The 27,427-nt window shown below is 41.8% G+C and overlaps 1 protein-coding gene across 1 annotated transcript in view; it reads right to left on the bottom strand.

Annotated features, from left to right (window-relative positions):
• Positions 1-25,221, bottom strand: part of REPS2 (RALBP1 associated Eps domain containing 2) — a gene marked incomplete at its 5' end in the record, with an annotated part of 62,258 nt that extends 37,037 nt beyond the window's left edge. The window contains 10 exons of the mRNA XM_009701156.1: positions 1,739-1,804; positions 3,929-3,998; positions 8,887-8,981; positions 11,856-11,998; positions 13,757-13,820; positions 15,806-15,944; positions 17,735-17,832; positions 20,849-20,972; positions 22,463-22,611; positions 25,098-25,221. Coding sequence (XP_009699458.1) covers positions 1,739-1,804; positions 3,929-3,998; positions 8,887-8,981; positions 11,856-11,998; positions 13,757-13,820; positions 15,806-15,944; positions 17,735-17,832; positions 20,849-20,972; positions 22,463-22,611; positions 25,098-25,221 — 1,072 coding nt within the window. The remainder of the gene's footprint in view (positions 1-1,738; positions 1,805-3,928; positions 3,999-8,886; positions 8,982-11,855; positions 11,999-13,756; positions 13,821-15,805; positions 15,945-17,734; positions 17,833-20,848; positions 20,973-22,462; positions 22,612-25,097) is intronic.
• Positions 25,222-27,427: the final 2,206 nt, after the last annotated feature.

Here is a 27,427-nt window from a genome sequence, read left to right as displayed (position 1 = left end):
TAGAAGTCTAAGGCCAACGGTGATCTTGCACTTCGGAGCCTAAATAAACTGGCCAGATATTCGGAGATGCTGGGCATATGAAGTTTTTACTGATTTCAAATTTCTAGTCCTTCTGATAGCAAAGAAAACTCTCCCATAATGAAGGACAGCAGCATCATCTTTCCTGAATTTACATAAACAGCCCACATGAATAACCACGCAAAATTTCTCCCACTTCATCCCAATGGAATGTTCATCCTGAAGGTTAATGATTACAATGACCTTTCAGAATGGTGACCGATTCTGAAATAACCGCTCAATTACTCTGCTGTATCTAGCCCACTGGATAAACATTTTTACTTCTAACATCAATCATATCATGCAACCTGAGAATGCGCTCGCTCAAACCCTCCACGTGCAGGACAGTAAAGATGAAAGCCCTACAGTGATAGGAGTCATGACAAAGGGGTGAAACTCTGCCACCATCTCCCTTGGTATACAAACACAACATCGCAAAGACCTCCCTGACTAGGAGATGAAGGACATGGGGAAAAGAGGTTGGTGGCAAAGGAGATGTGCAGGGAACAGTAGGTTGTTGGGTTTTTTCCTAAGCATATCAACGATGGAATTGTTGAACTAAAAATAAAAATCCCTGGGGTGCTCCTAGGTAAAACCAGGAGGGAGAACAGGACTGGAAGTCTAGCAACCACCCTCCTCTCCCCCTGAGGGGGAAGCATAAGAGTGTATGTGTGTGAAGGAGAAGCAGCCATCATTTGAGAATAGGAGCTGAAGATAGGAAATCTGGCAGCTGCCAAGTGTTTGGGAAGAAGCCAGGGGGAAAAGAAAAAAAAAAGTTGGGAAATGAGGCATGCAGCTGTTGAGCAGTCAGGAATAAATCGAGCTATCAGACAAAACTGCTGCGACAGACATGTGGGGTCAGTTTTCTTAATGAAGGATATCTTCATAAGTAAAAATATTTATGCAAAAGGAAAAGAAAGTGAGTCCAGATTTTAGCTTGACTGGGACCAGAGAGGCCTTGCAAATACTCTTACCACTCTAGGAAACAGATGAACAAAGAGGAAGGCAAGGGAGGTCTGATGAACTGAACCGAATGCATGGGATGCTTCCGGAGCAACTAAGTAATTCTGACATATGCTGTTCCAGAAATAACATTTTCCAGTTTGATAGGAACAAGGAGTGTGTGTTGGAGCTGGAGAAAGAAAAATCAGGGGTGGTTTCAACAAAGAAACACCCTCCCAAATCAAAAGCTTGTGTCACTGCTGTAGGTGCCACAAGGTCTGTATTTCCAAAGGGCTATCCCACCCTTAAACTCCTTGATAGAAAATATGAAAGCTCATTTTTCACAAAGAAACAGGCCATTTCAGAATAGGTACTTAAACATTACATAGTTATTCTGTACTTTAGAAGAGGATTTATGAAGAAATACAATATTTGTGCTCCTGCATCTTGTTTGTGGCATAGAAAAACTTCAGACTCCTTAAAAAAAATTTCCTACAGTGAAGAATACTAACAGTGAGGGAAAGAAAGAAAGAAAACCTTTCAACAACCTGAAGTAGTAATAAATATTTATCTTGTAAGTAGTGGTCATTATGAGGTAAAAGCTAATTTCAGTAGTAAAACACTATGAGAGCAAAATGATCTTAAAAACATTAATCAAATTAATTTAGGCTTACTATGATATAAAAATATTTGATCAAAATTCTAATGGAAGTAACACATGACATTTTTTACTTCTTACCTGTTTTCACAGTCAAGTGCTGAAATTCCTTTGGTATCGTTTTGAGAGCAGTGCTTACTTTAAGAGCTTAATAAAAAAATAAAAAAAAACCACAATGAGAATTACTTTAAGTATGTGCAGGGAAAAATCTACAGGTATCAGCTCTGAGAAAGGAGCACCTAAATCGGTAATGGTTAGAACATCTAATAACGCCAAACGCACTTGAAAAGAAAAGTAGCCAAATACCGTCAGAACACCCAAGCACTCAAAACAGAAACAATTTCTAAGAGCACAAAAGTGAAGAACAGAAAGGCCTATGCCCAAGTTGCCAAATCATCTCAAATGTTGAGAATTTGGGGGTTTGAGTGCCTCAAACCAAGGATGACTTCTGTTTCAGAGACGTAGCCCTCTGACCAAGACAGCAGCTGGTGACACTTGGCAGAGCTGGGACCTGTCTCTCCCAGGATACAAACCTGGAAAGCCAAGGCACATGAGAAACCAGCTGCTTCTGGCAACTGAAACCGCACCAGCCTGCCCCCAGGAATGGCATACGGCACCAACAGAGCTGGCATTAAAACTCAGGAACTCCCAAACTTTGTGCTTATTCCTCTTCCACTGATGCCTATGCACTCTTCATTAATGACTTTCTTAAGGTGTTCTTAATGCACTATGGCGTATTTTAATGTACCGTAATGTACAGTATTATAAATGACCGCTTGGAATGAAGTCGCTCATCTCCATCTGCCTTTATCAAATAAAACGTGGGGAAAAGTCTGGTTCTCGTGATCCAGCTTTATTTACATTATCTTCCACATTTAACTATATTATAACAGATAGACTGGAGCCAATTTACTCGTATAGCTTTGAAAATACAGGAACATTTGCCTCTACAGTCCTGAACTCATCCAGTTCTTGACTTCTGGGGAGAGCTCCTCAGTCAGGAGAGCAATCTGCTCTTACATTTGTCAGAATAGCAATAAACGGTAGAACAAGAGCATTTGTTCTTTGGCTGAAAATGTAGGAATCTGTGTCATAAATACAGCAAATCCTTAGCCCTGAAGGACTGCATGTACCAAAACAGCTTCCCATCTGACTTCACATGTCAGCTACAAAAAGCAAAGCACAAGTTCCTTACCTAAACAGCGAAATAATAAAAAAAAAAATTCCCTTAGTAAAAAGTAAATCTTCCCCAGACACTTCAAAGCAATAACCTTCAAGGTTCAAGTACTGCTCTGGTTCATTACAGATTTTACAACAGAACAACCCTTGTCAACAAAACATTAGTTTATTGGAATATGCTGACTTGTCAAAATGTTTGTCAAACACCCATCAACTCTGACAACGTTTCTTTGAATGAGGGACACTGGAAATCTGCCAAACTCGGTCACACCTGAGCGTGGAAGGTGATTCAGAAGAGTGGACTACCTGGTCTGCTGGCTCTGAAGCAACCTTAGTGTGTGGACAGCTGGGAGGTCACGGCATTTTTTTTTGTATTTTTTTTTTTAATTCATGTCTAATCCACAGCTCTGAGAATCAGGCAACAAAATACCCATAACTGGTTTGTTTCCACAACTGAGGGACAGCAAGTGAGAACCTGAAAGGTTGGGAAAAGGGAATATAAAAGGGAATGAATGACTGTGTGATGATCCAGCACCAATTCTGGAAGCCCTAGAAGCTACTGAGTGGAACAAGAAAAAGACCACTTCAGTTTCACATGGCTTGCTGCTGATGGATTTCAAGTGAAACAGATGAATCTAGTATTTTCAATCCAGTTTGTCCAAAATTTTTGTTTTGCAAGAAAAAAATAGGGATTTTTTTTTAAATAGGAATAAAAACTAATTTTTAAGTGTTGCTATTTCCTGCAAAAAGGGAAATCCAAAGTTTGTCACAATGTAGTCTTTAGTCTTACAAAATTCCTGATAACAATTACAACTTTGTTAAAATAACAAGTGCAACATTAATTGCCATGGGACTAGACATATTTTAGAAGGTGCACCTCATTTCACATACGACAGAACTAATTTTGAAGCAAACCCATCCACTTATTTGTCTTCAACTCAGCTGCTATCATTGAGTTGTCTCTTTAAATCTACGGCAACACATAGCCAGACTAGAAATTAAACATACCATTGCTTCTGTCAGCAAATATACAGGATTACTAAAAACACACAGAATTTAACCCATAATGGAAAAAAAAAGTTATCTGAATACCTTGTTTGTCATCTTTCTTTCCATCCTGTAACAGGGTAGATTTATCCGGTACCTCTTCAGCTGATGTCTTCTTAAAGAAAGAAGAGTTATTTATTATACTGATTGATATAGCTCATGTGTTTCCAGAGACAAATATTTAATACAGATCAACACAAATAAAGGTGATACTCTGTCTTGCACCACGATTTGCTTTGTCAAACAAAGAAGTACAGAGGACCTACAGAAAGGCAACATAACACTGCTTTTCAAGGTACAGCAGTTCCACACCTGAAATTAGTTAGAGAAGCACTTCAACAGGGCATCACAAGGAGCTCAGGACTATGCACAAGGAGAAACTTCTCACACCAGAGCAACGTCATTCTGTGTTTTCTTTTCTCTTTGTAACGCCTGTGTTAGGGTTGAACTCCAGCCGTACTGCAAAGCCCAGTGGTTCTGCATTTAAAGTCTTCACACTGAGGTGGCGGATCCCTGAACTACTCTTTTCTTTCAACATGCAGCCATTGAGATAGGAAAAAACAAATTTCATTAGCACGGCTGTTGGAGGCTCATTCAGGCCTCTGATGGGAAAACAGGGAACTTCTCCCCAGTCATATTCCTTAACTTTCCTTTATTTCATCAGCAACTTATAGGCATTTGTTGTTCTTGTAACTTCTGCTGCATAGCTCACAAGAAGGAACAAGGAATAAATTCTACCTCCATTATCTGTAAGAACAAGGATACAGTCTGCAACCAAAACAATAAAGCAAACATCAGAAACCCAAGCTTCTCTAAATATTAAGTGCTGCCAGTTTTTTTCCAGGGTGCATGGAAGTGTCTGGACCTAAAAATGGCCAGAAATCCATTGGGTCTAAAAAAAAAATGAATTCAGAAACACAGATTTTGGAGACATTAAAAAAAAAAAACTACAAACAAAAATCTCAAGTCAATAATTCAAGAAGGCCAAGTCTGGAGTAAAGGTCTATGAGATCTGTTTTACAAAGCTGCACCTGGGATTCCCTAATGCTTCTGAGGAAGCAACAGAGGAAAACATGGCTTGAGGGCTCTGAAAATGTGTGAACAACTCAGCGCATGCTTGAATCGATGGGATGACTCTCACAAATTTCAATGAACTGTGAGCGTGACATTTCTCATTTCTGAGGGAGTTTAGAGCAACCCCAGTCAATCATTTTACGCATATAGTACAGAATCACATGGTTTATTGAAGCTTTTGGCAGTGAGAAACCTTGCAGAAGACAGCCAAAGGAATGGGGGGGGAACACACCAGACCAGAACCAAAGTGGGAGACAAAAACTTGACGGGGAGGGGGAAGACAAAACCTCCTTGGTTAATAAAAAGCAGTCACCCTTGCCATTCTGGAGCACAACATTAGCTGCCTTTGTGTGTTTTGTAAGTTTAACAAAGCCTAGCATTCAGGTGACCTGTCTCCTGCCATTATTTTCTTTACGGATGCATTCAAGAACTGTTTCCATTGTATTGCAGTAAAAATGGTCTTCAGAAATTAAACTAAATAGCTTGGATGGTAGGTGGAAAGAGACAGAGACATGGAGATAATGCATAACTGATGGCATTGATAATGTCATGTTTTTAATGTAGTGCTCAAGTATCTAAACTACATTTCCTCAAGTAGCCAAGCTACAAATTAAATTGCAACAGTAAAATACTGCACTTCTCACAGAGGGAGAAGAATTACTGACCTTGCAAATGATATTCATTCAGTGTATTAATTCTGAACGTAAAAACATCAGTTGAACAAAACAACAAAAAAATCAAGTCAAATTCATTCTCAAATCAGTTTTGAGAAGAGATTTTATAGTCCACTAATCTTGGATAACAAAGGACCAAAATAACAAGGTCCTGAAACAAACTACTCGAGAGCTTTGCCCTGCATGTCTAGGACCCAGACAGTGAAGAAATGGAGCAAAACCAGTCAAACAGTCAGGAAACACTACCTGTGCTTAGCCAGCAGGCAATCATCCTACAGATTCTTCTTCTTTTTCAAACCAGCCATAAAAAAAACCCCTGATTTTGCAGAACATCCTGCCACCTTGCAGAACCTAGGAACGGAGCAGAAGCTCCAGCTCTTCCCTAAGAACATTATCTGACTACAAAGGCAGCACGGTAACCTGCAAGTTATTGGCAGGTATGGTGAGAACGTCTCAGGAGGAAAGTGCAGAGATAAGGCAGAGGAGGTCTTAAAGCTTAACTGCTGAAAATCGAATTAAAAATTAAACATAAAATGGGGGATTTGTTGCTTGTTTGGGTTTTTTACATTTTGTGCTGCATACCCTCTACAGCTATTTAATTATTACTATAATATTCCTACTATTATCACCCCCATTGCAGTAGAAAAATCTAAAAAGCAAAAAGCCATACAACTTAATTGCTTAGGAAATCATCTCCTAGATTTATCCTTACTCTGCACATACATTCAAGGACCACAAACAAGAAGAGCCTAACAAACAGACATTTAATAAGATTATAAAATTGTACCGGTTAGGTTACTGAAATGACATTTTATGTCCAAGAAACGTAAGATGACTCTGAAAGAAAGATTTCTGAGCTTTCTGAAATATATAAAAGAATGTTCTAATCTCACGGTCCCAAAGGCTGCGATACTAAAAAGCAAACTTCCTCACAACTCCGCAATAACCAAAGACCACTTTCCATATCTGTGTTATCACTTGTGAAGCCAGTATCCCAAAACCAACAAGGATTCCCTAGGACACAGAGACGCTGAATGAGATCCTGAAGTCAAGAAGTTACATAAACTGAAGCTTTTTAATTATGTGTGTAAAAGATACATAATTATATATTTATTTATATTTTTAATGTAATTCTACATTATACTTTTTTTTAATACGCATGTGTACTTGTACATGCACATGAAAATGCAAGTGAAAAAGAGAAGCTGACACTCAGGGGTCTTGCCTATCGACAAAAAATATCCGAAAAGGATGATGATAGTTTTTGAGCAGAAGACAAACAATTCTCTCTCAAAATGAGTATCTTAAGCTGATGCAGTGAGTTAACTCAAATACTCAGCTGACTCCTAATGCAGTCTGGCAATGGAGTTATGTACATACGGACATACACATGCTGACATCAGCGAATGAGTTTCCACACAAACGGCCTTGAATTTCGCCTCTGCTGTTTGTTTAAATCACAAACCGTATGCAACACGCTAATGAGGCACACTCTCAAGGGACCGTTGAGCTTTGCCACCCAACCACAGAGTGCAGAAGTGCTAGTGTAGCGGGGCCTGTGGCACAATCCCGCAGCCCCCTGCCGACCACCCTCCCAAAATAAAGTCACAGGCAAGGGACAAGGCTGTTCTGTTACGGTCAAGGACCGGCCTACACTGCCAAGGTACCAGCACAGCCCGCGCTACCCGGAGAGCAGCGCTGCTTTCAAAACCCAGTCCGGCTGCTGTACTTTGGCCAAGCTGCTGTACAAAGAGCAGCATCACCCAGCGAGACCACACAGGTCCAGGTTAAGGGGCAACAGGCACAAACTGAAACTCAGGAAATTTCATCTTAATATGAGGAAGAACTTCTGCACTTTGAGGGTGGCAGAGCCCTGGCACAGGCTGCCCAGAGAGGCTGTGGAGTCTCCTTCTCTGGAGATATTCAAAACCCACTTGGACGTGATCCTGTGCAAGTTGGTGTAGGTGACCCTGCTTTGGCAGGGGGTTGGACTGGGGGATCTCCAGAGGGTCCTGCCAACCCCCACCAGTCTGGGATTCTGTGACATATTTTAACAGTTCCAGAAGATAAACTGGATGCTGGAAGCGCTGGCTGCAGCATTGCCCAAAGTGAACATCACACTCGGTACCCGCTTAGGAGAGTTTGTCTGGTGGCAGCATTACTGAGCTGAACTGGATGAAGGTACAGCTGGGCTCTGACCCAGGAACTCCACAGCGCAAGGCATAGGAAGAAATAACTGGAAAATAGCCTTGATGAGCTGCCATGACATACTGTTACTTTTTAACTTGGAAGCAGCATCAGAAGGGCCTGTTCTTGCAGTCAGTCTGCCGTTTGATTCACTACCTTAAATACTAAACCCTTAAATCTCACAGCGTATATATTCAGAGTTGCAATATTCAGGCACAACTCAGTGGCCATGGCTAGTTCAGCTTTACAGGATCTTTAAAGTTTCATTTTTTAACCTCAGTGATAAACTCTTCTCCTTAATTTAGTTTTGCTTGCAACAGTCTTCCATCACAAGGATGGTATCTGTTGTGACATTGCTACAATGGATCACCATTCTTCCCTCAAAACACTCTTCCCAGCTCCTTGTAATTCCTACCCAGACCCTTAGATGGTAGTTCCTTAGACTATGAAAAGGCTGGATAATAAAATGGAGACTGAATCACTTCAAAGAGAACTATGCATGTCCATACTGTACAAAATCTGGGATAGTTTCAGCCTCCAAAGAGGCGAAGTACAAGGAATCAGGACAAGTCAAGACATTTTTCTTATCCTCAAAGCTGGGGTAGCAAGTGGAAATGGAGCACTGTAAATGGTAGAAACACTCGAGAGCTACAGGGTCACATTTTTGACCAATTCAGATTCAGGAGATCTTTCACCTGAGCACTGTCCTTGTGCCACTGTCCCTCCTGCAGCGTGGGCTCTGCCCCTTTTCGCTGGCTTCCAGCGCCTCAGGGCCAAGTCCAGCCCCACAGGACACCAACAGGTAAGGTGGACTTCTCTGCAGACTCCAACATCGCACAAGGCTGGAATCCCTCGATGACTACTGTGAACTCTCTTATGTGGGAATGTCTTCTGAAAAGCCTGTCAGCCCTTCCCACAGACTGAAGAAATGGCTTCATGGGAAGCTTACAGACTCCTAAAGTCCTCGCAGAGGTTCACGGTTCTGCTGTTACGCCTACTACAGTCATTGCGAAGCTGGCCTATGCCTCTGTACTCTGCAAGGTAACTACCCTGTGTACATCACCTCACCTCCGTCCGACTGAAGTCCCGAGGCTGCTGGCCGCCTGGCAATGACTCGGAATAAGAATCAAATAGCGCACAGTCACGCACGGGCTTCAAAGAAGCTGCAGGAGAAAGAAAAAGAAAGGAAGAAAAAAAAAAAAAAAAAAAAGAGAGACATGCCAAGTCTTGGGTTAATTCTTAAAAACCTATTCCAGCATCATTTTGCCCTTCATTTCTACATATCAGAACCAACCTGTAAGCCACAGATGACAAACACCATGAAGAAACTCTATCTGGTATTTTGAATAAGCCAATGCCATGAAAGGAATTGCGTGTATAATTTCTGTTGTAGAAATAATTGTGAAATTTGGGAGAAGTGATTCTTAGTAAAGATTAACCGTCAAACAACCACCGTTTATTTGCATTTTTCCTCCTCACAGTCCAGTATCAACTTACTGAGCCTTATCGTTTATACCTTGCTGTCTTAGGAATGTTAAGGGTACTTACCACACCTTCAACTCTAATTTTTGACATTCTGAATACTGAGAAGTATAGTAGAATCTACACTATACACTAAAATTGAAGGCCAGCAAAAAACAAGGACATCAAACACAGTAGATGCTGCAGCATCTACCATCTTTAACTAAACAGCACTGAGAGAGGCGGGGGGAGGGAAAAAATATCAACTCTAACTTCTCACAGGAATATTCACAAGAACCTCATTTCTATTCCACAAGCTCAGGTCCTTCTGCTGATACCACTCTGGGATTAGTTTCTCTGAGATAAATCTGTCTTAACAGCTGGAAAACAGTTTTTCTTAAAGATCGATATATTGAAAGGCAAAATAACCAGTTCTCACATCAAATTTCTAGTTTCTGGCTAGCATCTGGTTTATCTGAATAAATTAAGCTCTTGCAAATCTGTCTTAATTTACAATAGAGCGGGTTGCACACAAGACAAATAGCTTTACAGATTCCATAAATTAGTTTTAATAAAAACTTTCAGAAGAGAAGGCGATGGGTCAAATTGTCAATGGAGCTGTGCCAGGACAGCATTTGGACCTGTGCTTGTAGTTTACAGAACAAGCCATAAAACTAGCAAGATTAATTCATTCTTAAATGCTCTGTCTTATGCTCCAAGTCACTGTATTTGAAGCTTTGACACTCTTATCAGATGCAAACATTTCACTTGAACCAAATTCTGCTTTATTCTGAAACTTAATACAACTACCTAACGAAAAAGTTTCCAGTAATTTTCATCAGGTTCCTAACAAGCCAGAAAAAAAAAAATAATAAATCTAAGTTCCACAGAAATCAAATTCTGAAAACATGAGAACAAAAATGTTGCCTGGAAAATTTCTTTTGACATTTTAGGTAAGTGTATGAGGCACGTGCTTACTTATCAATGCTTTCATTTCAGAAGTTGATACAATCAGGGCTCTATGCTTTCTTCTGATTCACGGTGTTACAGTGTGTTGAGACGTTCTCCTTTTTATTAATGCAAGTCTTTCAAAAGACAGATTTCTGAATCCTGATTAGGTAGCAGAATGAGCGCGAGACATTTTCAGACCCTCAAGCTAACCAGAATTATCATATTAGCTGAGGTACTTAGAGTGCCCAAAACCAAACAATTAGTCCTTTCACCTCTTCCACGTAGATCAGCTCAAAATGCTTGGCTGCATGCAACACCATGAAAAAATAATCATCTAAGGAAATGGTAAGACCCCAGGGCTGAAAGGGACGAATTAGGGAAAAAGAGGACTCCCAGGGAACAACCACAGCCTACCATGCTCTTCCTCCCATTGCTGTAATGATTCCCTACTACTACAGATAGCTATTTCCATTGCAGTTTTACCCTAAAAGGCTTAATGTGCAGACACACCAACAAGAACCTGCATGGAGGAGCTTATAAGCTGATTTATCAAGAGAACAAGCATGAGAGTAGCGAACAAAGTGGTGGTCCTGGAGGGAAAAGGGTAGTTGTAATTATGACAAGGGAATATAACTAGAAAGACTAAAAGTGATGAAGACTTGGAAGTGCAGGTTTTACAGGAGCTTTACACTTTGGATATGAAGATAGTGGATTATAAGGAACATGACTCCACCAGAAATTACTTCACAAACCTGATACAGGGTGAACATTTAATTTTCCTAACTGCAACTTGATTTGCTCTTTTCTGGTCTTTTAATATGTTCAGTGTCATCAAATTTAATGGAGAATTTATTAGGTCTTAAATATTATCCCTTAGCACTGTAATTATAATCTGTGATTAATCCTCCTTGCCCTAGAAAGTCATGCACATTTTTTAGATGGAACAGTATATATTTCACTGTTCATTTATAATTAAAAGAGACATAACTGAAGAGAACAAATGAAAGGGCAGGTCTCTCACTGCACATTGTTACTGAGATATGCTATAGTTTGGATTAATTCATCCTTGTGCTACACAAACTGTTGTAATCCCCCCATCATTACTGTAAATTACTTACAGAAGAATCTGTGGGTTCCATAAAATGAATTACAAAAAAAATTCAGCCTTTGATACAACTGGTAACTGCATCTAACAAAATATATTAGCACAATAAGTTCTATAGCAGTCCAGTATCGTTTTCAACACATCTTCAACAGACAGATACTTAAGGGAAAAATCATCATAAGAGTTAAAAGCCACCTAAGTCTTGTTGGAGTACCTTTGCGACAGGTAATCATCTGCCAGTTTAGCTCAAAGGACACTCAAAGCACACTGGAGCAGAGGCAGACATTAAGAGGCAGGTAACTGCTACACTCTGCATCGCTCTTTTGTGCTCTTCCACATTCCTCCTTCAGCGATCGCCTCGTAAGCACAATTAAAAACGCAGGCGGTAAAAAGCAACCGGGGAGCCATCACGTAGCCTAGAACCCCCTCCTACATGCAGGATGGAAAAAGAAACCCAATTTACACGCACATTGGGTTCCCGAGATGGCTACAGGAACACCACCTGCCGCAGGGACGTTACCTGCTTGAAGGTACTCGGGCAGCAGCGTCTCCGGCAGCGTCTCGGGCAGCTGGTAACCATTCTTCCTGGCAACCACGAGGTGGAAAGCGGCACAAAACTCCGGGAGTGTCAGTGCCCCGTCGCAGTCCACGTCGCTCAGCTCCCTGCGGGCACGACAGACATACGTTTTCCAAGCCGTTACCTCAGGGAAACGTGTGCAATTGTGCGGGAGACAGAAACGCAACTCTGAGAAGGGATATTTTAACACAGGGCAAGCATCTCTGTCATTTACACTTCATCCTAACTTGTACGTTTGTCTCCGGGAAGATGAAGCAAGCTGATTTTCTAATACTGACTTCTTGCTTTTTTACCTGTTTATTAAAGTATGGTTTTTTGTTACACATCATACCATACAATATGATGGTATGTATATACTATAACATGAGATATATATACTGTACTTCCAAGGGTGAAATTAACTTTCCAATGGCTGGAAGTACTTTTGGCCAATCCATACAGGATCTTAAACCAGTTCAAGTAGAAAAAGTTAAAAGTGGACTTTAGCAATGGTTACTTAACACTATTGACTAGCCTCAGGAGCTAAATTAATGTTCTTGACAAGTTTAAATGTTATTGTTAACTTCTCACTAAAGCAGTTCTCTCTTTAATTCCAGGAGGCTTCTCAAACACTAAAACTGGACTTCAGAAATTCAAGAATTCAATTTTACAAATTAACTCTTCATAAGAATTGAGTAATATTTCATTGTGAGCACATGGACTAAAGCAAATAAACATATAACTCCCTACTCTTTGAAAGGGATGAGCATTTTTCAAGCTGTTGAGGTTACAGTGACAAAGACTGAAGCATCCCATGTGTTTAACACAGCAACACCACCTGATGAATCACATCATCACAAAATTTTATTTATCTACTAGAAAGGAATACTTTTCTTTAAATTTTGCAGAGAACAACTTGTGTCAGCAATAGAAACAAAATGTGCTTGGTTAACATATTGGGTTAATCCATTCTTCTTAAGTGATCTTAAATTCCCATATTCCCTTCCCCCAACACTATGTTTCTTCAATTGTTTTGTGGTGGTGGGTTTTTTTTATTATTTTCACAACTGACAATCCGCTTTGAAAAGATTCCAGACATACTCTTTGACCCTGACAGATGTTTAGGCTCTTGCAAGCTTTTCTTCTCATCTGTCTTCATAAAAGCATATTAAGAGTAAAACCTCTACCAGCATTTCTGATCAATGTTTAAAACTGTTTGTTCTTCCTCTCCAAGATGCAAGGATGACACTGAATTACCAAGCAACATGTTGCTTATGAAAATATACTAGAATCCTTGTCAAATTTTATTATGTACAGTTCCATCCGGAATCGTTTCTAAATACGCTCATTAAAAGTAAGTGCACTGGTTCATTAGGAAAGCACTGATGAATTATGTAGTTGTACTTACTAAAAATTAGGCATTAATTAGGCCTCCTCTGACAAAACATAGCCAGAAACATAAAACCAATGACATCTAAAACATTCCAGAGGTGCTTCTCCTCTGTGTCATTTCACGAAAAACGTCAGTACATTGAGCTAATGATGCTGCTTACAATATACTTAAGAACAGCTCTCAGTTATATCGCTGTTCAAACCTTCCCAGTCCTGCTGAGTAAGCGAACATCTTTCCAGAAAACAAGCATGTCAGGAAGATCAATGAGCACCCTGCTGTTCAGGCCTGAAAGTGATCCCACAGATAAGAGCAATAATTATAATTGAAGACACTTTTCAAAATTTAACAAGAACTCTTGAAATAAGCATCTTTAAAAAAACACCAAAAAAAACCCACAGAAAAAAAACCAAACATAAAAACCCAAGAAACCACACACCAGGATACACGTCCCCAACACTATTACTGTACTTACCAGATGTGAGAAAGCTCTGGAATGGGCAGCTTTGATTTTGTGAAGAAATTCTTTGCCACAGAACCTGTTGGGAAACCGTGCCTTATCAACCACTGGAAATTAATTCTCCAATTATTTACCTTTGGCCAGGACTGCCACGCCAGAAGCAGCTGGTTACTTTACATCCGAGAGACGCTCAGGTTAACTGGATGCTAATATAGCTGTTGGACCATTTGTCTCTTACTGAGTAAGTGAAAGCAAGTCAGACAGAGCTGTTGACCTCATTTCCCCATTCCCTCCATATGGGAAAGATAAATAAAGGAAAACACGTTTTGGTACTAGTGAGTCTAACCAGCATAATTAGTATGTCATCGATGATGAATTAACAGACACAAATGGCTCTGCTTCACCCAGAAGCCACGTGTGTGACAGTAGTGCTGTAGCATCTGCACTGCTCTCCCAAGACCATGCTCCAATTGTGACATTTCCCTGCAGTGGCTCAAATTTTATCAAAAAAAGGAAAAGAAAAAAAAAAAGAAAAAAGAAAAAACCCAGGAGATTCAGATAGCACATAGCCAGTCCTGCTGCAGGCATCCTCGCTCACCCTGCCACAACAGCTCTTCTCCGAGCTAACAAATCCACTTCTTCACCATCCCATATGCACAGGTTATCGAGGAAGCCCTTCCTGGATATAGGCTTACAAATCACAAGACAGCATAAAATACAGACTTCTAGCTCTATCCTCCTCTTCCCCTTGGGCGTTCAGGTCAGATCACCCACTGCAGTACGTAAGAACAGCTGTCACTGGGGCAGGTCCAAGGCTCACCTAGTGCAGCGTGTCCTCTCCAACACTGGATGCCAAGAGAGGACTATGCGACCATGACAAACCCAGGTAATAAAAGCGTAGCTCCAGAACATCCCCCAACCTCTGACCACCTGCAATTCAGGAACTTTCTCAATCCAGGGGTAGCACTTAGATATTCAATAACTTTTAACAGATTTTTCCATCACCGATTTCTCAAATAACTTCTTAAAACTGCACAAACCTCTAGCATCTGTATCACCCTGCAGCAAGGATTTCTACAGCTGAATTATTTTAGGACATTGTGGAAGCTCAAATTTATCATTTATAAACAGTAATTTTGGATGTGCAAGTACTGCCTGGGAATCTTGCTCAACATAAAGGAAAATGCAAAACTACCTGAGAGGCTATATATGCATATGTACATGCATACACAGTTACAGACATATATGAGGCTGTGAGGAAATACAATGCTGTTGAACAACCATTTTCTCTTTCAAGCAAATTATAAGGAAACTTAACCGAGGCAAAGAACTGGTGAAACACTAATTTGTCAGCAGCAGGTAATTTATTGAAACTTTTGGCCAGATCCGAGTCTCCTGAACTCCAGTAACACAGCAGGGCTCAATAAAACCACCTCAGTTTAAAAGCTGTGACATCTCCCTGGCCAGACCAACTGTCTGTATCTGCAGCGACTCCTCTCACGGGTAGCCTGATCCTCCTGTTCAGGATGGAAACGCAATCTCAATACGCTCCTAACCATACTTTTACCATGTGTGTGCTTTAAAAGTGATTTGCTTTTAATCCCCTTAAAGGTCAAAATCGTACTCCATCAGAGCCATAAACACTCAGGCTTGACCACACAGGACAGTGAGCTGAATGCTTCACTTTCATCACACGGACACTGCTACTTTTCTGCTGGGAAGGCAAGCACAACCCTAAGGGGTTTTTCAGCTCAGTACATGCTACAGGTGTGATCCACAAATACAACGGACCAAATACAGAGTTCATTTTACTCTTTACTGAATCGCCAACACTTCTCCCTTAGATGTAATTATTTTTTGTAAAACTGGGATATTTAGGAAAGAACCTAATGGCCACAGTATTGGTTTGCTCTTTGAGTTCTCCACTTTTAAAAAGAAAATGCAATCAACTCTTTCTCATAAAATTGCTCCAGATAGAAAAAAGAATTCCTTTATCTACTTAACACTTCTCACCTCTCAGCCCGCTCCCGCTACTCAATATACACAGTGTTTGGTAAAAAGTACCTGAAATAAAGGAGTTCAGGTCAGGCTGCAGGGACCTGAACTGGTTGATGTAGTAGTCTCGCTGCTCCTCCGTTATCCTCCAAGGGTCATCCAAGTAGTGGGTGCTGCTGTCCTGCTGCTCCCGCTCTGCTGAAAGAGACTGAAGGGAGGGAGACTGGCACCGGTCGCAGGCGGGGGGCCAGAAGGGCCAAAGGGGGCCCTGGGAACCTCAAGAGACCAGATTCACTCTCTTCTGTTAGCAGACACATATTTTGAAGAGATGAGAAGCAGAAACGGCCACGCCGATTAGCGTCCCGCTACTTATCTGTTAAAACTGAGGCTAATATTAGGTATCTTTACTCAGGCAATTAAAGGAAGTTTTACATGACGAAAGCTAAACGAAAAAGAAAACTTTACCACTGCTGACCGCAAAAAGTAAAGTCCAAACCATACTTTGTTACCTCTGGATTCATTCTGGGGATTCATTTTAGCTGCCATGCATTACAACTCTGAACTGCGCACTGTACAGCTGAAAGGGATGGAAAGCAGTAAAGGACCTCAAGCTTTATTTATACAGCACGGCGCATGAAAATTTAGCTTTGCTAAGAAACCACATGTTTAGTCTAGGAGCGGTGCTGTAATGACGGAGCTATACAGCTTCTGGGCTCTCCGCTCACCCAGGTAACTCAGCACGCATTACGCCAAGCCAGAGAGACACGCAAACCCCTAGAGACCTCCTCAGCCTTCTGCCACTTCCCATGGTTTAGGTAAAAATCCTACTTCAGGAAAAAGAATATTCTGGAGGAAAAGGACATTTTATCCATTTATGCCTTTGCTTTCTGATTGACTTAAGGGAGGTGTGCATGTCTGGTAGGTTGGGTGGTGGTGTCTAGAAGAGGGTTGCCAGTACAATTAGTGCCTTTGTCAAACTGGAATGACTTGGTATTCAAGATTTAGGCCTGGATGGCAACACTCTTAAAGAGGGAGAGCAAAAATGAAAAATAAGCAGGCTCCAACCAGCTCAGAAACCCTTTCTCTGACATACCAGTCCACTTCCTAAGAATCAAACACAAAACACCGGTTCTGAAATACATCAAAAGATCCTCGAAACAGGTAACTTCATAAAGCTGTAAATTAATTTTCATTTCAAAGTGCTACAAAAATGCATTCAACTTAATTTCAAGTTAGCACAAACTCTGTGGCACTACCTGTAGGTCTTTTCCTGAGGCTCAGGTGACATTTTATTATGGGTGCAGGGAGCTAAACACTCAGGAAAAGGTACAGAGTCTCTGAGTCTTACTTATTTAGGAAAAGCTCTCTCTTAGAAGAGCTTTGCCCTTCCTTAGGACAAACTACCTGTTTGCATAATAAATGCACAGCAGGCATACTGGAACATCGGAAAGATCTGCTTTTGCAACCAGCGGGAAAACACAGGACCCATCGCATAAAAGCAAACAAATAGCCAGAAATTCATTGATTCTGTTTGAGATGCAATTTAACCAACTGGGGTGAAACAACAGAATACGCAAAATATTAGGTCATAAATTCTGTGCATGTGTTACAGACAGCATTCTAAATCACGCAGGAATCTCTGTGAAACCTCATATATTTTAAATGAAAATGTTTCACTTTTGCTAGGATAACTTTTTTTTTTTAAAACTTTTGAACTGGAGATTCTCAGTCTAGTTTTCCTATCTATGCTATTTGGTGCTTCTCATTCTATTTAGCTTCACCAACTTAATTGAATGGATTATTTATTTTAATTTATCCTTCCCATCAGCTTTTTTTTTTTTCTTTTTCATACACAAAAAAGCATGCTTCAGCCTCTAGTCTAAAAACACCATGCAGAACACTTTTACTTTTGAAGCAAGAATTCTTCTGCCTCTTTTTTTTTTATTTCTCTAGTAGTACTACTAATAAAACAATAAAGAAAAACATGCAATTCATTACCCGATTAGGAGTTGAACAGGTGAGTACAGGTTTGACTCCATAATTCCCTGATGATGGTCCATCTTGCTGGTGAGTAGACTGTCTGACATCATAAGGAGCTACAGATATTTAAAATTAAGTATATAAATGAAAGGTTAATCAAAAAGATTCTACTAGGCTGAAGGAAATAATTAAATACCACAAGGGCAAGAATCTAGCTCGTGAACCTAGCATCATAGTATCAAAGTCCATTTTGTCTTCTGCAACAAAATTCCAGCCACATACTTGTCTTTCACTTTACATCATTCTTCACTTTACAGCTTCTTCACTGTTAGAGTTGTTAGGCATTGGAACAGGCTCCCCAGGGAGGTGGTGGAGTCATCGTCCCTGGAGGTGTTCAAAAAACGTTTAGATGTGGTACTTCAAGACATGGTTTAGTGGACAGGGTGGCATCAGGTATACGGTTGGACTTGATGATCTTTGAGGTCTCTTCCAACCATAATGATTCTATGATTCTGTGATTCTTCAGACAATACTGATAGAAACTGTCAGTTATATAGTACTAGATAACAGAAATCACTGTTCATCATGTTGAAATATATATTTATATAGCCTGTTTAGGTATTTATACATTTCATACACTTATGGCCATGCATAGGAGAAGAATGCATTACAAATAAGAAGAAATAACTCAACTGAGCTGCCAAAAAAAAAATGCTTTGACAATGTTATCAGATAGTAAATCACTAATTTTCCATATACTCTTCTTCCTCCTTCCCTAATTTCTGTCAAAAACCAAAATGCATGACTCGCCACTTCACACTATTTGGAGCAAAGTTAGTAAAGAAAAGTAACAATTACTACTTCTTTTGCTAAATTAAGTCACTCACGTTCCACTGCAGCAAATATAGTAAGCAGTGAGGTAACAGCACATTTAGGAACAATGTTTTAAAAATAGGTCAAGTATGCAAACAAAAAGGCAACTCACAAACCTTTACAGAGCTGAGAACTTCTGGTGTCAGACTATTTAAACTTTACCAACTACAAAGACAGCCTGCGTTAGATAGACAGAACTTAAAAGACTCTTGATGAAAAATGAGACCAAGAAATCTTAAAGATTTTGAGCTCAGGAAAATCTTTAAAATTATATCCCTAACCCCCTCCCTTTCCTAAGTGGTCTTATCCTGTATTGCTATCTATTTTTATTCCTGTACAAGTAACCTCTACTTTCAGAAAAAAAACGCACAGGAAGGAAGTTGGGAAACATACAGACACCCTTGGAGAGGAAAGTTAAGCACAAGGCCACGCTGCTGTCTGTTTGCTAGCAAGAAAAACTTCCAAAACTATCAAGAAAAAAGGATATAGTCACGGTTGCAGTGTGAAGGGCTGCCCTTGAAGCCACACCGCCCCGTGTCAGGGGCAGGCTCGCAGTACAGAACACCCACCCAGCCCAGCAGCGGCGTGCTAGCACCTCCTGTGCGTACCCCAACACCGTGGCTTTCGGACCTACCCTTTTGAGTGCTATTCAGAAATCTGGAAGGGTCCTAATCTTAAAGGCCAGGAAGACTCTGTGGGTCACCCAACCTGGCACGTTGGTATAGCACAGGCTATAAAATGTTACCTGCTTACTGCCACCGAGAACACATTTGGCTGAAGTATCCCTGGTGGGATTAAAATAGGAGAGATTCCTTTCCTGGAAAACAGAAGTTCCCTTTCTGGAAAATAATCATAGTCTTCTATACCTCTAGGATTCTATCACTTTAAAAATTCAAGCAGTTGAATAAGTAAATTTAGAAGCAGCTGATAGCTGGATATGACACTGCTGTCTCTACTCTGCACAGCTGCTGACTCCATGAGAAATTTCACTGAAGTTATGTTTGCAACCACATTCAGAGCAGGGGGGAACGACACCCAAAATACCCTCTCCTAGCACTGACAGATGTGGGACAGAGTCCCAGAAAACAGCAAACCCCACAACAGGCAACACCGTCAGCTGCTCCCGATGGCCGCCTCCCGCCCAGCTCTTCAGGGTGCGCATTATCTGCCACACGTCTTCCTCACTGGAGCAGAAGATGCACTGTACCAAAAGACAACCTCGCTAGCATTGCTTATTTCAGAAGTCAACCATCACTGTTTTGATCAGTTATGCCAAGGGTAGGCTGGGGAAAAATCCCATCTCCAAACAAATAGCGGTTTACCTAACCAGCAAATGAATGCCTGTGATTCAGTACCAGTACGATTTTCACCTGAAGGCCACTTGATAGTGTCAAACACATTCTTATCATGGCTGTATTGAGTTTCAAAAGGTTGCAATAGCTCTGCTTTTTCAATCATTTGTAAATGAGGACAACAGCTAAAGGACTAGCACGCTCCACTCTTCACTCACTGCAAACACACTAAAGCAGGAGGGATGACGGAGGGATGCTAATACACTCATGCCTACTACTGCCACCATCTTCATCATGAGACATTGCAATTAGGAGAGCACAGGCACCTTACAATTAATAGGAGCTTGTAAAGCCTTAGTAGAACTGCCTTCTGCCCCACTGCTCTCTTACTAAATTCAGAATGTTTTGCCACCTACTCTAATGGCAGCGAGATCAAGGACAGAGCATCTCTTTAGTGCCTTATTTTTGTCTGTTTTGCCTAAGTTACATTGTAGGACTGTTTTTATATTCCTATCCTATTGTTATTTCCGTTACAAAACCGGAGAGATTACTATCCTTTCCTGCACAGGAAGGTTCACTGCCAATCTGAAAACTAATACAGCGGCTACTGAAGTCAGGAGCAGGCTTTTCTTCCCCTCCAATGAAACCAAAAGCATCATGCACTCCGAGAATAGTCACAAACACTCTGCCACTGGGATATATTGCTCATGGTCTTGTCAGAGTTTAGGTATTAGCATTTATCTGTGAGCAGTGACAGATAAATCTAACTAATTTATCAGAAAGCTAATAGGAAGACAGGATTCAACAATCAAAGTAAGTTGATTGAATCATCTTCCAAAATACAGGTCTAATTAAACTTTAAAATCATTAGGCTGATTGTCAGTTGCATTTGAAATTTGGATGCTTCCGAGAAAGAAAAAAAAAGAATTAATTTAATACAATGTGTGCAGTCCGATTTTTATCCTACCTCCATGCTGCTGCTCCAGCCCACTTCTTGATTTACCATATCCATAACTTAGGGGTATTCTCTGGTAAGTAGATGGAGAAGCAGGAGGTGAACAGATTGGAGACATGGGAGGAGACTTGGGTTCCTATTACAAAAACACATCAATACAAAATGCAGTTCTGAGACAAAAAAACACCAAGTAACCCTGCACAGCAATCTGAACACATACAGCAGGATGGACAAAGACGAGGCAAACACTGCAGCTTCCTCAGGCCCTTTATTTCCAAGAAAACGCTCCTTAAAAAACAAAAGACAGAATTTGGTATTGAGCCTTCTAGGGTAAAGCATGGCAATGCCATAGCAAAGCTTTACAATGAACAGCTTAAGATATTTTACTTCCAAAGATGCCTGAAGTAGTATATGTAGAAGGCTTAATGTGAGTGAGTATCTTTGAATTTACACTAGACTTTTAGTTTGTGTGACTGCATTCTTCGTGGGAGAGCGAGCATTTTTCATGTAAAAACTTACGAAAAATTAAAATAAATCTCTGAATCAGTATTTTAAGCACTCTGTGGATTTGTAGGTGTTACCAGGAAACTATCCTAAAGTTTTCTCTTCTGGTTGACTTACAGAGATTAAGAAGAGGCTGTGATCCTGAAACAGTTTACAAAAAAGGAAAATATAGCGCAACACAGATAACCCAGACAGAGCCAGGGCTTCGAGGGCAGCATTCTGCTTCAGTGTACACACAGGCAGACAGGCATACATGCTCTTCTTCCTCATCCTGTTATTCCACCCGTGTATCTTGTCATCAGCTCATTCCTGTTGGTTGACCTCAGGCTGGGAACGGTGTTACTCAGGTCGAGGCACCATGTGATAAATGTGCGCATACGGTACGGGAAGATAAAGTGCCCGCCACCGGGTACTTACAACATGACCTGATACGGTACCAGAGGAGAAGGTCTCAGGTCTGGGGAGAATTATGCAAATCAAGATTGAACTGTAAAGCTGCTTGTATCTGAATAAGTGCTCTCAACTCTCCTAAATACAGGTAAAACAAATCTCCCTTAGACAGCTTTATTAAATTGGTAACTCAGAACAACGGATGCTGGGACAATGTTTCACTGAGGGCAAAATTTCTTCTGGATTGCTCCTGGGAGAGATTAGAAGGGAAGAAAACCTGGTGGCCTTAACCCACCCAGAAATAGCGGTTTGTGATTCAACACCTCTTCTCCAATATTTCTGTAGTGGCTATGGATCATACCAGCCATGAGAAATCGCTTGCTTTCCTGTTCTGTGTCACAGACAGTTTTCTGTTTGCTGCTCCTCCCCTAGTCATCTCCAAGAAACTACACTGGACTAAGGAGGAGGACAACACTGAAAGAACTGATGCAGAATATTACAGGGTTGACAGCTTTATACAAGCTCATGTAGAGAAACTCCCTTTAGGGATGCAACTGGGATGCATCAAAATTAGAGCACAGCCCCGACGGGGATTATTTGCACATCAGTAGTTCGTCTCCTGTCTAGTACTGAAAAACTGAGTAAGTCCACATTAGTGTCACTATTTACAGGGCTGGACCCCAAAGGAGGATGCATAACAACATATTGATCTGGAAGAGAGAAGCCTGTTACCTGTTTGTCCCCTTCATCTGTTCTTTTGTAAGAATTTTTTTCCAAAGTTGCATGCGGAACCTGAAATTTAACTCCATGGAGTTCTGCTGGAGTCCCGTAACGTACTTCACTGTCACTTTTCAGTGCCATAAACCGTGGCAGAGGCAATTCTTCGTTAAAAGAGAGAAAAATTCAATTGAGACTACAGAACATTAAAAGTACTTTAAGCAGTAAGAAGTTTATCTATAAAGGAGTACTATTTATATTTTGTAACATTTATAAGTGTGGAACTCCTATAATTATTTTATGTCTTAATAAAAATGTGAATGTTACACAAAGCTACATTCACTAGCTTAATATATAACCTCTCCATGCAAAGAGAAAGAAGTAAGCCTTGTGCACGTTATTAAAGCAAGCAGCAAACTCATTTCCTGCCTTCAAAACGTTGTCTGTAATGAAAAGAACAGTTTCCCACAGAAACTGTGGGACTGATGAATTAATCAGTCAGGATCACAGTATCCTTAACACTGCCATTATACAAGGAACAAATTAAAAATGGTAGGGTTCAGAGATCATGCCAAGGTCTGGTGAGACAACCCTGTCCAAAGGCCCCACGTCATGTCTGCTCTGCAGAGCAGGAGAGTGACACTTTGCTGCTCTCTAAGACAATGGACAGTTATTCTGAAGAAGTGTCATTTATTTTTGTGCACAGTCACCCTGAAAGATCAATATAATTAATATTAGCAGAACGCTCAAAATTGAGCAAAGGCATACATCACCTCTATAATCATCTACACCTACAGCGACTACCAGGAAGAAAAAAAATCAATTCGAGTTTGGTACATGTTACACACCCCACTCTAAAGGACTCATACATTTCAAGAGAAAATGTAATTAGCACCGGAAGCATTTCAGTAACAGCAAGTCAGCAGATATCAATACAAGGACTGCAAGTACCCTTCTTCACTCAAATTTGTGGATTATTTGCAGATACTGGACTTGTAAAACACACACAGTAAATCTCACGTAGTTTCTGTTCCTAATTTAGTTTGTTGGGTTTGTTTCGGTTTTTTTTAAGTTAACATCCTTAAAAAGGACAGCAATGCAAGAGAGAATGCACAAGCTGTCCATAAGGACAGCAGAGAGACAAATCCAGGCCACTCCGCTTCACCCCTGGTTTAAACTCCCCTTCCAAGAAGGCACCGAACTGACCAGAACCGTGCCGGTTGCATCCGACCCCCTCCACTTAGAATCATAGAATCATTATGGTTGGAAGAGACCTCAAAGATCACCAAGTCCAACCGTACACCTGACGCCACCATGTCCACTAAACCATGTCTTGAAGTACCACATCTAAACGTTTTTTGAACACCTCCAGGGATGGGGACTCCACCACCTCCCTGGGGAGCCCGTTCCAATGCCTAACAACTCTAACAGTGAAGAAGTTCTTTCTAATGTCGAGCCTGAACTTCCCCTGGCGCAACTTGAGACCGTTTCCTCTCGTCCTAAACTTGATCAGGAGTTCTGCACCGCAGGAGCTCAGCTCACACAGGCCTGCACAGGATTGCCAGCCCAGCTTTCCCCGCACCCAGGATGGGGCAGACCTGGGAATCTCCCTTCCCTGCGCCTTGTAACACAGGTGAATTTTACATTTTGTTACCCTTGGCGGGGACAGCAGAGCAGAAACTGCGCTGGGAGCAGTGACCCGACTGCGATGCTGCGGGGAGGTCCTGCCTTTCCTACCTCCTCTCTGATCCCGTGGCCCGTTGCATCGCAGCCTTCAGTGGAACGGTGGCAAGGCCTCCTGCCCAAAGCACAGCCCCACGGCACAGTTCAAACGCCTCCCAGGGATACAGGAGCTAAGGGTTCCAACCGGTTCAGGCTCGAGCCCCACTGAAAAGCCACGCGTTTTGAAGCCTAAGCCCTGCTGAGGCAGAGCATGCATCAGCAAGGCAGAGCATGCATCAGTAGGGCAAGAACATACAAGTTCCTCCCATTTAGTCGCTATTGAGGTTTTGCAGCTAAAAGGGACCTGCTTTCTCTCTTCATTGCTTGAGTTTGATAAGCCTCTTTTAAGAGGTATTTTTTTCTCCACCAAAAATGGTAAATTAACATTACTGTCAATTCACTGGGAAGAACAAAGCTGTTTTAAATTACATCTAATACACATTTTCATCCCTACTGATAGGAAGCATTATGATTTTGTCACCATTACCCTTTTGGATTATTTGCTAAAAGAGATGAGCGTTGCAAGCTCCCCTGCACAGGGGGACCCACGACCTGCCCATGTCCCCCACAACATGCCTCCACCCCAAGCAGCTATCGGCTCCCACCCTGGGCAGCTGTCAAGATCAGAGGCTGAAGGCGAGAGAAAAATGCATCCCTGGCACTGTTTCAGCTGTCATTCGTGCCATTCCTTTGGTGATGCCTTTTCCAGAGGGGGATGTCATCCCAGCTTTACCATACATGTAATTCACTGCAATTTTTTTACTAGTCACTTACAGATTATAACATTACCTCTACTCTTTCTCTGCTCCTCAAAATACAACTGTTTCATAGACACGTTAGAAGCAAAGGTTTACAACCAGAGAGTTGACAAGCAGTAAAGAAAGTGAGAAGCAAGTGCACAGCACTGCAAGCAAAATTTGCTACTTACCATTCTTAATGCTCTCAATCCGTACAGGGAACCCTGACTGCGCTGCCGCAATTAACTTCAAAGCAATATAAAATTGAGCAGGACCAAAATAACCCACGCGCTTGGCTCCACAAACTTCTGTAATCTAAGAGAGAAGAGACACATTGTTGGTTATATGCATTTCACTCTACCAGAGAACGTAAACACCCCTACATAAACAAAGAAAAAGTCCTTTAAAAATGCAAAACGCTTGTCGTATTTACAGTTGTCTATTAAGCATATTTGTTTCAACTCAGGACACTGCTGTCTGATCACATTCCCCTTAGTATATCAGAGACAGGTAGGTAGGTGTTGAGCTTTTCAGAAGCACTGCTATCCCAAAACCACTTATGGGTTTTCATACTACATATGATTTTAATAGCAGGCAAAATGATAACTTGTTAAGTACATAGTCCAGTAAAACATGTCCAAGGCAGAAGCTATGGTATTCACAGAAAACCGTACTTAATATTAGCCTTTAAAACAACAGTTCAGATAATCACTGTAACTGGAATATAAACACAAGAAATACCCCATCACACTGCTTGAGCAAAACACTTTGTGAAAAATTACCATGGTCTCAGCACCGAAGTTTAATTTCTGTGTATACTTCACTGTTTGCTTCACTCAGCCACCCCTATGAACCAAACCTCATTTGCACACTCGGACAACAGCTAAACCAACCGCGGCTATCAGCAGGCTTTAAGCACAGGTCCCAATTCTCCTGTGCCTGGAGCTCCCAGATGTTCACAGACAAACCTCAGCCAGGCACTGAGATTAGAACAAAACCTCATTTGCCCCAGATGTAAAGACAAGCCCCAAATTGTCTTCCTGAAAAAACACCTAGATTAGCAATGTCTCTCCTGGGCGGTGAGGCGCACCGCCTGCGTGCAGGACAACAGCAGAGCTGCACTGGTTCTTCACGGGTAAGTGCTGCCCTTCGGAAAACCACGTCCATGGATTGCTCCCAAGCTACAACAGCATGAGAGAACTATTCCCACGTGTATAAACAAATAGCACAAATGAATAGTCTATTTTTTCTGATTTATTTTTATACGTGTGTATATATATACACACACACATACACATGCACAGTGGCAAAGCATCAGGCGAAACAATTACTGAAAAAACCAAATGTTTTGTAATGGTAATTCTTACTAATCAAAGAAAATTATCTTCAAGCAAACTCATTCTTCTCTGGATGTGGTTTCTGCTTTGATGGAATAGGCTCTGGCTTCCTTCTCTTCCTGCGAGTTTCGGAGATGCATGGCTTAATTCCTTGATCACAAGACGTATCAAGCAGCTTTCTTTTCTCTTACTGCTTGATGAAAAGGGAGATTGATTCTCTGTATGAGGACAGCTTCAATTAACCAGTGGAATTTGCCATTCCCTTTCCTCTATGTATCTTTTTTCCAAAGCCACTCTGAATATTTTATTTTTTTTTTATCACCCTCCTCGCCACATTGCTGGCTTATTTCTTTTATTTTCCGGTGGGAACACAGGGCACCTAGCGTGTGCCTGAGATGGATGGTGCCGAAGAACTATTAAAAAAGGGAGCTTGCCCCGACGGAGGGAGGAACAGGTGGAGGGGAACTCCTTGGAGGAGCCTAGCACATTGCATCCCCCTTGGTGGATGGCACGTTGCAGACCCCAGCATTGCAGACGACTCCCCACTGTGATAGGGAGCAACGCTGTCCACTGTAGGGTCCCACCACACCAGTGGGTCCCCCGACAGCAGCCTACCAGGGTCCCGTGGCAGGAGCTGACGTCACGGGTGGATGCCCACGGTGCTGTGGGAGCAGCACCCCCCTGCCTGCCTCCCTGCCTGCGGCGCGGGTGTGCTGCCAGGACAGCGATCACAGCACCAGCACTGTTTTGGAAGGGCTGGGCAGAGCATCGGCACCATTTCCGAAGTCCAAAGCAGGCTCCTTCCCCTCGTCCCTGGATGCTCCTAACTCACTCAGTCCTGCTGCCCACACCTCCTGTTCCTTCCCCAGCAGCAGCCCCAGCTCTGCCTGACGCCGTGGCACAGAGCACAGCCGATGGGCTTTGACCCGGGACACGGAGCGTGCACCGCAGCTGTGACCCAGCCAGCTCCCCACGGGCACAACCGCCCCGGCGTGACGCTGCTGCGGTGGCAGGTACGTGGGAAGACACAAGCCAGGGGCTTGCTGCGCATCCCAGGCACACAAATTCAACAACCTGGGGAGAAGCAAATGGAGACGGGGCACAACCAAGCTGAATTTCAATCTGGGTGGGTACACAGCCCTGGTTTGTTAAGGGAGAGGTCTGTCAAATAAAGGCCAGCGCTG

This window comes from Cariama cristata, unplaced genomic scaffold (assembly GCF_000690535.1).
Source record: "Cariama cristata isolate BGI_N322 unplaced genomic scaffold, ASM69053v1 scaffold28275, whole genome shotgun sequence".
Lineage (NCBI taxonomy): Eukaryota > Metazoa > Chordata > Aves > Cariamiformes > Cariamidae > Cariama > Cariama cristata.
The sequence above is the reverse complement of the archived record's forward strand: the minus strand, read 5'-3'. Positions and strand labels throughout refer to the sequence as shown.